The following is a 16138-nucleotide window of genomic DNA, read 5'->3' on the forward strand; positions in this document are numbered from 1 at the left end:
GCAGTAACATGCAGTGATTGTGGTCACACAAAGGGTGTTGGCAGGCGTGTGGATTAGCTCCAGTTGAGACCCAGCTGCTATATATCAGCAAATCCGTGTTAATAAATCATGGCCAGCAGTACTCAGAACTGCATCTGAAAACCTGATTTAGCTGCAGCAATTTAGAAAGCTGTTAGCAAAAGTTATCTCAGAATTAGAAAATGTGGTCACATTAAATCCATGTCAGATCAAGAGGATTCACCAAAGGAAAGTAAGCTATGAAAACATATTCCCTCCTGAGACTGTTTCAACAGAAATGGAACATCACATCCTTCATGAAGGCAGGATTTACTGCAGGACCCTCCATATCAGACTACCTTAGTTTTAGCAAGGTGTACCTAATAAACTGGCAGCTGAGTGTATATAAACCACTAAGACAATAATCAAAACTAATTTCTCACTCAATATCTATTGGTATGTAGCCATGCAGATGGTTTTTAGTTAATTTAGATATCTGTGTCTGAGACGTCGTCCTCTCTCCAAAAACAATGGAGGTGCTTACAGCATGAAGCATAACATGAAAATTATAAAGTAACACCTATTTTCAGAAACTGTGTCCACGAAAGCTTACCTGCGAGGACAGGAGAGACCTGTCCTGTGAGGGCGAGCAGAAGGAGGAAGCCATCGAGCACCATGAGTGCAGGACCAGTGAGAATCCAAAGTCTGTGAGAGGTCTGTGCAGCAGATGTCCGTCCCTGTCAACTCTGAGCTGTCTACAAATGTTAGCTCACACTTCTCCTCAAACTGGAAGAGGGCTGAGCAAACTGAAGGACCAGCCCTCGGTTTTTAAGACTCTGCGTGGTTGCATAATATTTTCAGGCTGATTGACCGTGCATACGTACGACTGTATGTCCTTCCCATTCTCGTGATTACGATTTGGCAGAAACGTTCGCTTTGACTCAAGGATGAACTGATTCGCATTTGGTGCTCAAAGGTTACTGTGACCTCACAAAACGTTTTGGGGCATAACTCAAAAATTAAGTTGCTAATTCTGATTAAATTTCACACAAATGTGCCAGAGGATAAAATCAAGAAGTGATGGCATTTTAAATGTGAAATGTCAGAAGTTAACGTCACTGTGCCATCATAATGTTTTGCAAAAACTCTTTTCTGGCCGTTATTCAACTCCATAACTCTGGAGCAGAAGGACAGACTGTGACCATGTTTCACATTTGGTCAGATCCTGAACTGGTGACACTAATTTTGGGCGTCCACCTTGAAACTGTGCTGATTGTTTAAATCTTCTGTGCTGCCAGGTTGAAGATGAGTCTGAAGTGTCCATATTTGAAGCATTGCAGTCACCACAAGCTGATTGGTTCAGCTGATATTGATCTTCAGGTGATTGTTGTTGTACCATGTGATGAAGCTCTCTGTCTGTCCTTTGGAAAAACAGTCTCTGAGTGATGACAGCATGTCTCTACCTGGACATTATTCACTGGAATCACTGGAATCCATTTCACCAACACTCACAGTTAATACCTTTTATTAAATACCTTCAAAGTCTTCACTGCAAATATGAAACTGGACAGATGTGGATGTAAACTGCAACTTGGCTGGTTGATGGAGGAATACGACCACAAAGCAGCAATTCTAGTTTTATCTGCTGAAGTTTTATCTGCTGAAGTACTCCAAGGTGTACTTCAGCAGATAAAAGAGAGTTCATGGAAAGATTTAAGGGCTGCGCAGTTATTTTCGACAAAATGAATTTGATTATTTGATAGATAATAAAAGGAGGCAATGCAGTTCAGGCGCGTACCATGTACTGTGACTGCAAAGTAACTGGTTTTATTCCATTCCCATCCCCTCAAGGGTATGGTAATTTGTAATCTGAAACATAACGAGTGTAACTACTGCAATATTTGTCTCTGAGATTAAGTGGAGTAGAAGTATAAAAATGAATCAAATGGAAATACTCAAGTGAAGTGCCAGTATCTTGAATCTGTACTTTAGTACAATACTTGACCAAATGAACTTAGTTACACTGCACCACAGAACTCAGCTGTGGAAACTGGACCATACGTACACTAAGCGGCCACTTTAATAGGTACACCCGTACAATCTAAGGCACTTCAGTACGATAGCTCAGCTCTAAATTCTACATCTATGAAGTTTATAACAGCAGGCGTTCATCACATTTTACTTTGAGAGACAAAGAGAGAGCATGTATGATACAAGTTTGCACTTAAATTCTTTATTTAATACATTTTCATTATGCATCTGGCGGATTCGTCGTGCATATTATGTGTCAAAGGCACATTAATCTATTAGTTGATGGCATAACAGTAGAATCTAGTAACACAACCCCACTAATGTCAAATACCGAGTATGTGGATATGTAGATATGTATCAGAACATGCAAACAACAGGACTGAAGGACTACATACATGTGAGCAGGTGTGACGGTGCAGGAGAGGTCATCAAGGACCATCATTCAGGAACTTTTACATTTTCTACAGACAGGTTGATTGGTAACAGGTGATAGTATCGTGATTGGGAAAGCCTGGAAAGGCTCAGTCATTCACAAGCGAGGATGGAGTGAGGTTCACCACTTTGTGAACACAAGATTGGATAAAGGAGATTAATACATTAAAACTGTTCTATGTGAACAGTTTTTTGCAAATGACTGCATTCTGTTTTAAATTTACACATAGTCCAAAGCTCTCAAGCATAATTCCAATTCAAAATCATATAGAGTAAAAACACGCTGGCAGCTGTGATGTAGAAAATGAAGAAACACTTGTTGATTGTTTTAGTCATTCTGGTCCAGTAGCCAGACTTTGCTTCTTCCTTCTTGCTGTTGAGGATCAGAGTCAGCATTTTCACCACATCCTTCAGATCATCAGGGAGCTTTTCAGAGGAGTGGGACTCCTCCGTCAGCTGGCTGCTGCTACCCTGCAGAGGTGGTTTTAAAGTTGTGGTTAATCATGTTTATGAATCAAACAACATTTCCAGCTGCTAACAGTTAGTGTACAGTATATTCAAAGTTGTGAGATTAAACACCCTGGAAGCAGTTTCTGTGTTGCAACTCGGATTCGGATGCTTTCGATTTAACCTGCAAGGTTTTTGAATTTGCTTGTGTTTTATACAGATGCATGTGTGTTCATAAACTGGTGAATGAGAGCATTCAAGGGCTCTTTTGTCATTTTGGTTCAACAAACTGTTTAAATTTTAATTCCAACCTGCAGCGGTTCAGCCGGGGTTTCGTCAGCAGACACATCACAGATGCACACAGGCCATTTCTTCTTATCTGGAAGGACATATTAAAGACGGAAGGTGGTTATATAGTATTCAAGATTACATAATAATCAGTTAGACCGCAAAATAACCGTATAGCCAAACTTATCAAACTTGTTCAGTTATTTTGGTGAAAGCAGAGCAAAACTACTGTAATCAGTAATCAGTAAAGCTTACATTCAGCTGGTGCCACAGACTGCAGGTCTGCCTTCATCGTTTGTTATAGTGAATCTCACCTACTTTACAGATGACTTTGCCCTGTTTCTTACAGCCCTTCCTCTCTCTTTCTGCCTCGTTGTCTTGGGATGCAGAGTCCTTCTCGATCAGATGTATCACCAAAATCGTCTCTAGGAGGCTCAGCATCATCAAAGCAAAAATCCCGATACAGTAGACGGCTAAAGGGAGAAGGCAGCATCATTAATGCAGACGTATAATTGAACTAGTATGGGCTGTTCCTACTCTGAATTACTGTCCAATTTTGCATTCAAGCAGGACTGGAAAGATTGTCATGAAACAAACATTAATTTCCCAATTTCGCTCAGGCTGAACTGTAATCTCTTACTTTTTCCCATCACTCTCAGTTGTACCTTTTGTTTAGTGCTAATGAGCAAATGATGAATATGGTAAACCTTCTTAAAATGTGTGTGCACTGTTATTGTAAGCATGATCCCTCTCAGTGCTTCCAAAGGCAGCTGGACTTGCTTGTGGCTCTAGAAGACATTTCACTTATCATCAGGGAGGCTTCTTCAGCTCGAAGTGACTGATGGGGAGTTCCAGGCATTTATCCTCTTGCAGGATCATTGAAGCCCTCCAGCTATCATGTGAGCCATTAGGGTAATTTGAAGGCAGTTTAGGTTTATTTCCTCTAGAACCACAAGCAAGTGCAGTTGCCTTTGGATGCACTTAAAAGTTCCAGGACCTAGATGAATGAGAATCTTCATTGACATGTTAGCATCCTGACGTTAGCATTTAGCTCACAGCATCACTCCGTCTAAGTACAGCCCCACAGAGTGGCTAGCGTGGCTGGAGACTCTTAACCTCCTTACCTATAAGTGGGATCTTGTTTGAAGAGGAAGGCAGAATTTCATTCAGAATAAGCTGCATTACGGTGACAGCAAGCAGCACAGTGACTTTAAAGCCGATCTTCCCCTCAGTGTCTGAAATCAAGAAGGAGGCCAAGTCCAGACAGAAGAAGAAGAAGACGGGAAGCAAGAAGTTGACGACGTAGAGGGCAGGCCTCCTCTTCATGTTGATCTGTAAAATGATATTTAAGTGCCAGATGATTGATTTTTGTATTCCTGCACATCTGAGGAAGACTTTGTAATCTGCATCAATCTGCTGATGCTAAAGTTACATTTCCAGACTGGAAAAGTAGAAGTCAAAATTTCACTCAAGGGAAACATTTTGAGTTAGAACAGAAACATGGATAGGCCTGTACCATAGACACAGCTGCACCTGACCTGTGAGTAAGAACATAATGTGTGCATGCATTATTTAGGGAGTAAGAACCAGAGAGCTGCATGTCTGCATCCTGTAATACTCACAGTGAAAACCATCAGGTCTTGACCGGGGCCAAATATGTAGGCAGTCCTGTTGGAAACCGTCATGTTGATGAACAGCCACTCGAACTGAGTCAACATCACCTCACGAGACCAGCGTGTGGCCTCATCAGAGCTGGCACTTTGCATAAGATGCACTTCCTGGGCTGATGTGGGAGATAAAAAGAAACTGTGAGATTTCTATGCAGGTCAATGAAGAGAGAAAGTCTGGTATGTTATCAACGGTATGTGTTCAGACATAGGAAAGTGACAGGCGGCAGACTCACCAGAATGTACAACAGACCTGAACGTGAGGCTGCAGCTCTGAGTGTCAAAGGGGAATTTGTGAACATGCATCCTGCAGGTGCTTATCAGCACCTGGTCATTCCGGACAAAGACTGAACCATCACTCCCGATGAGCAGATGAGGACTTGGAGGGGCTTTGTCCTTTTCTATCCTGTATGAGAACATACAGAGACTCTAAGACGCAAATTCACAAATAATACACAGTGACAGAAAACTCAAACTCATTCATTTAAACACCAGCTGACAGCAACCTGCTCTCCTCCACCTCTGCATCTCCCAATGACTGAAGCCAGTATTTAGATGTGTCAGTATTGCAATGAGAGTTTCTGTAGGTGGAGTAGCAGCTTGCTGACCCTGAACAGGAACGTTTGCATTGATTTGTGTCAGGAGTTTTAACTGTGTTGATTCCAGCTCTGCTAGTTTGTAAAATTATTTGGATATGTTACACTGTAAATACGATTATTATTATCATTATTTACTTCAGCTTTTGTTATCTACGACTCCCCATAACACCAGTTACTATAATTACTGTTGTGACTGTATGTGCATTTGTGAATGTGAGGGCATGAACGCACATATACACTTACATTTCTTCAATAGTTAAATCTGGCTTCCACAAAATGTCAGAAGGAATCGAAATAATCTCAATACCACAAAAGTCATTTGGATCCCAATGAATGTATTCATTCCGCCATTGCTACAGAGAAAAACAAGGGGGCATCAGGAGCAATGATCAGAAAATAATGCAAGATGCAATTTGAAGGAAAGACATTTGAGTTTCCAAACAGACCGAGGAGTGAGGATTGATTCAAGTGAAGAACTCACCGTGAAAACCCAAACGTAAGAGATGAATGTCTGGTCAATCTCTCTCTATAAACAAGAAAAAAATGTGAAAATCTGCGTGAGAATACAGCTGATCCATCACACGGCAAAGTTTCATCAAACTCCACATAACTCAAACACATTTTGAAGAACTTTCAGATGAAGGAACAAACAGCATTATGTCAAATAAGAGATTAACAACCAACAGCCAATAGACATAATCATAGACATTATATAGACCATATTTATAGGTCTTATGGTAAAAAAAAAACACGGATGTAGAAATCACAAAACAGCTAAAGCAAAGACCTAGAGCATGGATTATCACTAATGTAGTATGTGGCTGTCGTCGACAAAGAGTAACACATTAATGGAACCTAGAATGAAAATGGAGACAAATGTGAAAGCTTTAACCACGTACCACATCCAGGATGGCATACAGCAGCACTTCCATGAATACCAGTGTTGTCTGTTTATGGTCTTTAACAGGCCGGGTCATAGAGAACAGCTTATTGTCTTTGGTCAAGTTCATGGAGTTTAAAACGTCCTGATAACTGCACACTTTCTTAGGAGACGGTCCATCCTCAGCTAAAAACATCATGACACATTTACTATGAGAGAGATGATGGGGAAAAGTCAGAGAGAAATACGGAAATATGCTGATTTTCATGCTGAAAATGATAACTTCAGAGTTTTTGTTGTATGTTTCTCTAGTTAACCAGTGCTTCTGAATTTAACTTTTTAATTAGTCTTTCAGTGTAAGTGCTTGTGGTCACAGATGGATGTTGGCAGGCATGTGAGGTACCAGCTAAATGATGCTACAGTCATCTGAGTCTAAATAGGTTCTCCTTTTGAGATCCATCTGCTCTGTATACATCTCCATAAAATCATTGCATCAAATCATCACAGAATTTCTACAATCATATGTCCCTGTGCGTCACTCACAGAATTGAAGAATTACATTTAAAAAAGAAATTCAACACCAAACCTATATTCAGAAACTGTGTCCGTGTCATTCTTGATTCGCCACAGACTTCACTCTGTGCAGCAGTTTTCATTGAGACAGCTTAGAAATGAATTCCAACTGTTCACAGCGAGGTCTGTGGATCATCCAGATCAACGAGGACACTGTGAGGAAACCTTACCTTTGAGGACAGGGGAACCCGCATCCTTGAGGACAGGGGAACCCGAATCTGTGAGGACAGCGGAACCCGCATCCGAGAGGACAGGTGAATCCATATCTGTGTAGTTAGGAGAGACCTGACTTGTGAAGAGGAGGAGGAAGAGGAAGCGAGCTAGCATCATGACTGCAGAGCTACTGAGAATCCAAAGTCTGGGAGAGGTCTGTGCATCGCTGTCTTATAAATATTGCCTCACACTTATCCTCAGACTGGAAGAGGGCAGGGCAAACTGAAAGGCCAGTCCTTTATTGAAGGCAGGAAACACCAGAGCCCACTGATATCTTCCACCCTGTGGGAAGCTTGATTTTGCGGTCACACAAAATGCAATCTACTTCTCGCTTCCGCTGTCTAGCGTTGAGCGATTGGATGAATTACTAATTGGAGCTATGGCTGTGGGGTCAAAGTGCCAACCTTGAGCAATAATGCCTCTGGTTCAAGTTGGGCTAAAGACCCTTGCTGCAACCCTCGTTTCCTGTCAACTCTCTACTGCTGCTTTATGATAAAGGCATAAAATCAGTAGTTGCCTTCTCTTGTTTTTATTTGACGGTCTGCAGAACCAGAAGAAAGTTGCCAAAGTTACATATATGAAAAGGTGTCTTGGGATGCCTGAGAGGATGGGGTCCGATCACCTGACTCAGCTTATGTCTGATTGGGTGGCCAGGGCAGCTTGTCTCACCTATCAACACGCTAGCATTCAAGGATTAAGGTACATTTGGTCATGGCTGGGCAGAGAAGTCGCTGTTGTGGATGAGTCTTGTTGGTTTTTCCCTCTAAATGCACATTTGGCCAAAGCGCTAATTCCTGAGGAAGACTCTGTGTTTATGTAAATATATAGCATATAGCTTGAGAGCCATATATAGATCCTGTATTGCTCAGAATGGAAAGCTAAACGTTGCTAAACCTTACTTTGTTATGCAGTGTGTCCATGTTTCATAAACACTGACAGATGCTGAGATAATTCATTTCACATGTTCCACTTAAAAACACCACTGAAATGGATGGATAGGTTTCATGGTCATGGAATGACCACATTATAAAAGATAACTTGATATCTCTCAGTGTTTTTGACAAACAGTGTTTTGTTATAGAAAGTGTGCTACAAGAAGTCAGAAGATGAACTATAAAGTTGCTTTTGTAACATGAATAGTATCAGTTTAGGTGTGTTTCACACACATCTGTCCTCTATTCATCCTGAACAGCATCTTAGACCTATTTGTCACCGTATTGCCAGGTTATTTCCATATTAAGCCTGCAGTGTGTTGCAGTATTTGCTGTAATAGTCTCATTCTCTAGTTAAGACACAGATAAACTTGTGGGATGAACCTTATCTCATACTGATATATGGATGAGACAAGGACACATCAGTAGAGCAGCTCCTCCTGTTATATTTAGGATTCATTTTAATTGCCTCTGCCTCTCCTTTTTTCCATTTATTCAGGTTTTTCTTTGTCTCTGATCCATATAATCCACATCTGTTCAAGCAGGCTGCTGGCTGCACAACACACATAGGGAGACTGGAGAGGAAGAATAATGTTTGTCTTTACTGTTTATTTCAGCAGAGCAAAGTCTGACACATGTTTTCAGAGCCAGATGACAGATGACGTTTATTCCATCATGCGAATACGTACGGTAATGTAGTCCACATGCTGATGTAGAATAACACCATTAAAAAGAACCACAGAGGAAACAACACATTTTCACATCTTCAGAAAGAGAACAGGTACAGGTAACAGGTACAGGAGCAAATAAAAACACAAAAGCAGCTGAAATTAATCTTTAAACAGCTACATTTTAATTTTTAGAATATTATAACTACTGTAATTAAGTATTCAACTGAGCATTGTGCATATTATATATCAACGGTGTATATTAGTGTAACTGTTGTGAGACAACCAGAATGGTATTATGTGCTAATACACAATATATGGGTGGTGTGTATCAGTGTGTTGAACATGCATAAAGCACTACTGAAGGACTATATAGATCTAAATAGCAAATAACAATCAATAGTAATAATATTATCAGTTGAAGTTAAAGCTAAAAGCAGGGTTTAGAGATTTCTCAGGCCTGTGAAAGGTCACGTGTTCAGATCACAGACTATGGAGGGTCCAGTACGAGGAGGAAGTCAGGCCATGTCGTATAAAGAGCAACAGAGTTTGCATATGGAGGAAGGTGGGGTGGATGGATCGGTCAGCCAAACATCGGACTTTCACTCAGGAGACTGCTGTTTGTGTCCCATGTGGTCTGGTATGAAGAAAGTTCAGTGCGCCAATCACTGGTACTCTACAGCGGTCATATATGTCCTTTGGGGAGTCACTGGCAATTCACCTATTCACTCTTTTAGGTATAAGGATGTGCTGGTTTAATAAACATGCACAGTCTGACATTATAATAATTTAACCCGTGGCTCCACAATGTCAAACCCCCTGCACAAAGCATCCACCTAACATCATGTTTTTAAACGTTGGCACTACTCGTCCTCTGCGCTGCTCCATACTGAAAAGATAACAATCAAAAACACACTGGCCACTGTGACATAGGCAATAAAGAAACACTTGTTGATCGTCTTAGCCACTCTGGTCCAGTAGCCAGGCTTCCCGCCTTCTGTCCTGCAGTTGATGAGCAGAGACAGCCTTTTCTCCATCTCCCTCAGCTCATATGAGACCTTCTCCAAGGCATGGGACTCCTCCGTCAGCTGGCAGCTGCTACCCTGCAGAAGTCATTTAGTGGACTTAATGAGAATATGGACCATATAACATAAAAGGGTTGGTTCATCCAGATTACAAACATATCTTACTCACGCCTGCTGGTATATTTCTGTCTCCTTCCAATACAATGGAGGTGAACAGACCAGACTGGCAAATATGGGTACTTTTCAAAGCAATCTCTTTTTGGAGACAGAACACCAAATATTCTAAAGCTCTAATGCAGTTTAATGTGTTTTTGGATTGCAGAAGTTTGAATGCATACCTTGAACCCAAGTCTTAACAATACATGGATAAACTAAGGTTGATCAGTCAGCCATCATGCCTCGCTGTTTCCCTGTCCAACCCTTAAAGTGAAACCCAGTTCTCACCTCTTTGGTCACAGACAGCAGTTCAGATGGAGTTTCATCAGCGGACATATTACAGACACAACCACAGTCAGTCCATTTCTGCTTGTCTGAAAGGACATGTTTGACAAACATATTTAAATTAACCTGTATGTGTCACCATTTGTAAATGCATCTGCAAGTATTCAAAGCATAACTAACAGTGTACACCAGGGCTTCTCAAAGTCCAGACCTTGGTCTGCATCCGGAATGAACAGCAAGTCAATTTGGACCCAGTCCATATCGAATATACCGAATCACTAGTGTACACCACTGAAAACAGTAAAATACGTATAATAACAGCAGAGTTTAGATCCAGAGGATCTTTATCTCACCTCCAAAACATCTATAGAAGCTGACTTTGCCTTGTTTGTCCTCACTCCGGCTTTGCTCGTTATCTGCCTCGTTGTCTTTCTCTATCAGGTACATCACTAAAATCGTCTCCAGAAGGCTGAGCATCATCAAAGCAAAAGTCCCAATACAGTAGACCGCTGGAGAGAGAAGGCAGCATCATTAATGAGGACAAATAACTTCACAGTCAGGGAGTGCTGTTCCTGCACGCGAAGTGGCGTCCAATAAAGGCAAGACCAGGAGCTTCTTTACCTATGAGTGGAATCCGATCTGAGGAGGCCGGCAGAATTTCATTCAGAATAAGCTGCATCACAGTGACAGCAAGCAGCACAGTGACCTTGAAGCCAAGCTTCTCGCCCCCAGTGTCCGAGATTAAGAAAGAGGCCACGTCCAGAGAGAAGAAGAAGAAGACCGGCAGCAGGAAGTTGACGATGTAGAGGACAGCCCGCCTTCTCATGGAGATCTGTGAAAAAGGGTTAATATACATTCATACTGTGAAAGGAAACTATGCAGTACTGCTGCAAACACAAGGTGATGCAGCATGTTTGACTGACTCATTTGTTAAAAGTCCTTTCTTTAATGTAATCCCCTCCAAACAGCAGACAGGCACAGTTAGCAACAAGCTGGTGAACACAGTGGAGCATTTAGCAGCTAACAAGGCAGCATTGTCCCTCAGGAGTTGGTAGAGACCAAAAACAGAGCTAAAAGAAAAGTCATCAGGTTGCCCACAACTTCGAATGAGAAATAATCCTGCTCCACAACTGATAGACAACTATTTGTCTTACTGTGTATCAGTTATACAACAAGTTTCAGAACCATGTTGTGTTTTTAAACCCAAAGAAGAAGTCTCAAGTACTTACTGGTGACACAAATATAGTTTCCACCTCCACCACCTGTATTGAGAAATACTTACAGTGTAAATGACCATGCTTTGGTCGTAGCCAAAAGTACTGACAGTTGTTTTGGCAACTGTCATGTTGAGGAACAGCCACTCGTACTGGGTCCGCATCACCTCCCGGGACAGCTCTGTGATCTTTGAACTGTTGAGGATGACATCAAACTTTATTTCATCCGCTGTGGAAAAAAAAAAGCCATGCCGTGAGGTTTCTCAGCAGGTCGACAAAGAAGGAACGCATGTGATGGTGTCTGCAGGCGTGTGCTCATGAACAATAACCTGTGAGGACACAAAGCATGCACATGTTAGACATGAGGCCTCACCGCAGTGTAAGGCTGATTTCAAAGACAGGGTGCAGATCTGAGTGTCGAAGGGGAATTTGTAAACCTGCATCCTGCAGGTGCTGATCACCACCTGATCATCCCGGGATTCGACAAGACCTTCATTTGTAACACTCAGATAAGGACTCGGGGGGGCCTTATCCTTCTCTGTCCTGCATGAGTACACACAGAGAGCAATCCATCAGATAGTGGTTAAGACAGTCACCAGAAACTCGTGGTGGCATTCGAGGAAAGTCAGGGGATCACCAAAGTCATTAGGACTGATCCTCAAGGGACCAAGTGTTATACTGATTCTCCATGTATATAATAATTATACTGTCAATAATAATATTATTGCAAATATCACATTTAAAACCTGCTTCAGTTTTTGTGTCATATATAAAACAGTAACTTGATGCTCAGTTGTGGGTGTGTTTGTGAGTGTGAGAGCATGCTCATACATTCAAACTTACATCTCTTCTATACTTAGATCTGGCTTCCATAATGTTTCAGCAGGAAATAATACATGATTCAGTCCACAAAAATCTTTTGGATCCCACCAAATGTGGTAATTGCGCCAGTTCTACATGGGGAAATGAGGGAGGTGACCAGGAGGCAAGGAGGAAGAGAAAGTGAAATTATACAATTTAAAGGAAAAAATGGGAGTTTCCATTCAAGTTGAACAGGTGGGAATGATAACAAAGTGCTGTCTACATCAGAGAGAACTCACCATATAAATCCAAACGTAAAGAACCAAACTCTGGTCGATCTCTCTCTGCAAAGAAATACAAGACAAGTTTGAAGGGAGGAGATGACGCACACCTGTGTAAAGCAAATTTGGCTGACTAGACTATAAACCTGGATTTATTCTTCTGAGTCAAGGAGTTACACTGTATGTATTTCCTGTTAAGGTTCAATGAAACATACCCAGAGGAGACAATCATCAGAAAAAAATGACAGAAAGTGTAAAGCTCAGTTCAAAACTTACCACATCCAGGATGGCATAGATCACCATTTTGAGCTGTATCCATGTGGTAACGTTGTAGTGTTTAACAGGCCGGACCATGGTGTACAGGTCATTGCTTCTGGTCAGGTTCAGGTACTTAAAAAGAGCCTGATAACTGCAGTTACTCTCAGAGTCCTCCTCGTACACTGCAAGACATACCGAGACACATTCTTTATCAGAGTTTATTCTTAAAAAGCACATCAGATTTACTTTATGAGCTCTAAGAAAGAAAAGGCAAACCTTAGTCTCTGTGAGGAGGCATTCACTGCTTCTGAACTGAAACCTCTAAAAACACCAGCTCACAAATATCTGCAGCAGTATCTCAGTGATTGTGGTCACTGAAAGGCCATTATGAGAAGGGCGTTGGCAGGACTGCAGGGTTTAATCTCATTAATCCACTAATGTTTTTAAATGTGAGCATTTTTGTATTCCTTTAAGTTTAAAAGGAGCTCTTCCTTTCAGCTCCATCTATGACCAGGAGCACAATTGGCCCCTCAACTCTACCCACGGCCGGACTGGGATGATAATTAAGTCAGGAATCTTCACAGGAGCCCAGGACGGCCCTGATGCATTCACAAGAGACCATTTACTTTGCTGACACGCTTTTTCTGTTTACTCTTTATACCAGCAACATATCATTAAGTTAAATTACTGCTTCAAAAAACATGCAAAAGAGTAAATATTCATACACACAGTACAAAGACTGTGTACTTTTTGCTGCTACGTACTTTTCTGAGAGCTCTGATTGGTCTTCTGTTGATCATCAAGAAGCACTGATTGCTCGGAGGAATCAGAGGTGCCTCCACCTGACAGAAGAGAGTACGCAGGTCTTTATATTCAATATTATTTCCATGCGCGCACACACAGACACACATCTCCTGCTTACCTGCACAAAATAATTAAGTGTTGATGATCAATTCTGGACGTGCATTTCTGATATTATGTATGTATATACATTTATTTTTCAACACTCTGTAACTTTGCAGCCTTTAACTGCACTTTCCTTCAAGACTTTTCTCCTTTTAATGTGCTTCCTCACACAATTCACCCATTCACACACACTCAAACACTGATGGTGATGGAGCTGCCATGCAAGGCGCTGGCCTGTCCATCGGGGGGGTTACGGTTCAGGGATCAGACTGCCAACCCAGAGATGAGTGGATGTACCCCCTCTGCCCCCTGAGTGACAGCCACCCCACGTTCCATTCACCTCCATTGTCTCTATCTCCATGGCTGGATACCATTTCAGGTTTTTACATTTTTGGAAATGACCCATTCACATTCACGATTTTAGTACAACTCTGATGACAGGACACACTTCAAGCCTACGACTGACCTGCTGCTGGCTTTTGTTAATTAAAGAAGAAAGCAACTTGGAGGATCAGCAAAAATGACTGATCCTTGCAATGAAATTTTCGGTGACATTGGTAAAAATGAACATTGCTTAATTAAACTTCAGGGATGATCAGATTTTAGCTAAACTGCACAATATTCCTCACCTGCATGCATCATAAAGAATCATCTTATCTTACCTGTGAAGAGGAGCAGAAAGAGGAAACCTGCAAACATCATGACTGTGAGAGGTCTGCACAGTTAACGCTCATCCCTGTCCTGTCGGTGTTGTCGAGAAATGTTTGTTACAGCGGTAATATCAATGCTTTGCACTGGAGGAGGGCCGGGCAGATTTAATGAACAATGCTTTCATTTTTTCAATCTCAGTCTAATGATGAAGCACACCAAATGCAACAAAGCTGCCAGGAACTCGACACTTAGTCGGCTGCGGGCAGATCAATCAAACTAAATGCAGTTCACTTCTTGCTTCCACTGTTGTGGCTGTTTAGTTTACTAAGCAGTTCAATGTAAGAACTGCATCTGGAAGGTGTTTTATGTCAAATATATACAGATAAATGACAATTTACATTTATTTACAGTTAATATTCAACAAATCTCCGCTGTGACTGGTTACTGAGCTAAGTTTTCCCAGCATTCCGTCACCTCTTTTGAACATCATGTGCCTCAAAATCACCACTTTTCTTGTAGTTGCAAAGCAGAAGGAGCCACGAGATCTGTAAGTATTTTTCCCTACATAGAAACATAGAAGAAAAAGGATTGCAGTCCAGAGCCATGTTGATGTCTCTGTGAGGTTGGACATTTTCTACCACCGGCATCCTAACATGCCCACAATGTTTGTCATTGTCAGATATAAATAAATACATACACCATGTTCCCCATCTTATGTTTAGCATGTTAGCTTAGCGGACTTGGTCTTAAGATTTTGACCCGGTTAATTCTACTTACTGCTATTGGTGGACCCCACAACTGACAAAACCAACAATGTTTGTGTGTGTGCACGTGTGTTTCTATAAGGAAAGAAGACATTGTTCAGTTGTTTATTTGTGTGAGACGAAAAGATCACAGAGCTGTCATTCACATCATAATGTACATAATGTAGTCTAGAGCAAACGGCATTACATTTTGCATTTACTCAAACTATTTACTTAAAAGACCTTTTCTTTTTCTTGTATGAAACTAAACAACCTCGATACACGATGCATAAAGATTGTGCATTTTACATGCTAAAGACATGTAAATATTAGGTGCCATATTGATTTTACAATACAAACAGATCAGTGTCATATGTTAACACTGTGCATATGCAGTAGATTTAGATTTATCACTGCATAAAACATGCAAACAACAGCACCTATGTGGTTGCAATACACCAAAAAAAAAAAAAAAAAAAAAATCCAAACAGCCAAGTACGCGTTTCCTCATCAGTTTGGCTAAGATGTAAATTCAAGTATTCTTACATGTAGCAGAGCAGCATGTACAGACGTTATGGTGGGATCACCAGCATGCTGCATGAAAAGTTTTGTAGAAGCACTGAACAATCTGCATCAGGGTTTGTGCAGCGTATCCATCACCACCCATACTACTTAGAGCTATAACACCTAAAGTCCCACTGAAATCATATTTAGTAATCCAAGATGAGGACATTAGCCTTGCTGCTAATACTAGTACTAGCTAACTCCATATAAAAATCACATCATCATCATTATCAAAGGCAAACAATTACAAAGATAGGGCTGCAGTTTGTCATGCACAGGTAGAGGTTGGCTCTATGCACTGGTCCATTTTAAAAAGATAACAGTTAAAAACAGGATGACCACCGCCACATAAAAAATGAAGAAGACTCTATTGACTTTTTTGGCCACTCTGGTCCAGTAACCGGGCTTCACCTCTTTCTTCCTGCAGCTGAGAAGCAGAGATAGTGTTTTCTCCATCCCCCTCAGCTCATCTGAGATCTTCTCCAATGGGTGGTACTCCTCTATCAGTTTGCTGCTGTTGCCCTGCA

At 41.3% G+C, this 16138-nt stretch overlaps 2 protein-coding genes across 2 annotated transcripts; both read right to left on the reverse strand.

Annotated features, from left to right (window-relative positions):
• Positions 1-2700: 2700 nt before the first annotated feature.
• Positions 2701-7178, reverse strand: LOC139350013 (5-hydroxytryptamine receptor 3A-like). Its single transcript, XM_070991100.1, has 10 exons — positions 7085-7178; positions 6361-6527; positions 5943-5987; positions 5705-5814; positions 5099-5268; positions 4818-4978; positions 4320-4527; positions 3510-3668; positions 3219-3286; positions 2701-2931 (listed from the first exon to the last, which is right to left on the reverse strand). The coding sequence occupies exons 1-10, from the start codon at positions 7176-7178 to the stop codon at positions 2701-2703; spliced, it is 1413 nt and encodes a 470-aa protein (XP_070847201.1).
• A 2412-nt stretch (positions 7179-9590) lies between these two features.
• LOC139350014 (5-hydroxytryptamine receptor 3A-like) lies at positions 9591-14014 on the reverse strand. Its single transcript, XM_070991101.1, has 11 exons — positions 13951-14014; positions 13512-13589; positions 12766-12929; positions 12508-12552; positions 12251-12360; positions 11784-11950; positions 11476-11636; positions 10815-11025; positions 10547-10702; positions 10197-10282; positions 9591-9830 (listed from the first exon to the last, which is right to left on the reverse strand). Exons 1-11 carry the CDS (start codon positions 14012-14014, stop codon positions 9591-9593), a joined length of 1482 nt encoding a protein of 493 aa, XP_070847202.1.
• Between the last annotated feature and the right edge of the window lie 2124 nt (positions 14015-16138).

Source organism: Chaetodon trifascialis, chromosome 21 (assembly GCF_039877785.1).
Source record: "Chaetodon trifascialis isolate fChaTrf1 chromosome 21, fChaTrf1.hap1, whole genome shotgun sequence".
Taxonomy (NCBI): Eukaryota; Metazoa; Chordata; class Actinopteri; order Chaetodontiformes; family Chaetodontidae; genus Chaetodon; species Chaetodon trifascialis.

What these genes read in the sequence shown, in the direction of transcription:
- LOC139350014 (XM_070991101.1), bottom strand. Translation starts at nt 14,014, where the DNA reads ATGGAGATAGAGACAATGGAGGTGAATGGAACGTGGGGTGGCTGTCAC. An exon ending in CTTCTATAGATGTTTTGGAG is followed by an intron (nt 10,283 to 10,546) that starts GTGAGATAAAGA and finishes ATGTCCTTTCAG; the next exon opens with ACAAGCAGAAATGGACTGAC. An exon ending in TGCTGTCTGTGACCAAAGAG is followed by an intron (nt 9,831 to 10,196) that starts GTGAGAACTGGG and finishes TGACTTCTGCAG; the next exon opens with GGTAGCAGCTGCCAGCTGAC.
- LOC139350013 (XM_070991100.1), bottom strand. Translation starts at nt 7,178, where the DNA reads ATGGATTCACCTGTCCTCTCGGATGCGGGTTCCGCTGTCCTCACAGAT. An exon ending in GGGTTCCCCTGTCCTCAAAG is followed by an intron (nt 6,528 to 7,084) that starts GTAAGGTTTCCT and finishes TGATGTTTTTAG; the next exon opens with CTGAGGATGGACCGTCTCCT. An exon ending in AAACAAGATCCCACTTATAG is followed by an intron (nt 3,669 to 4,319) that starts GTAAGGAGGTTA and finishes TTCTCCCTTTAG; the next exon opens with CCGTCTACTGTATCGGGATT.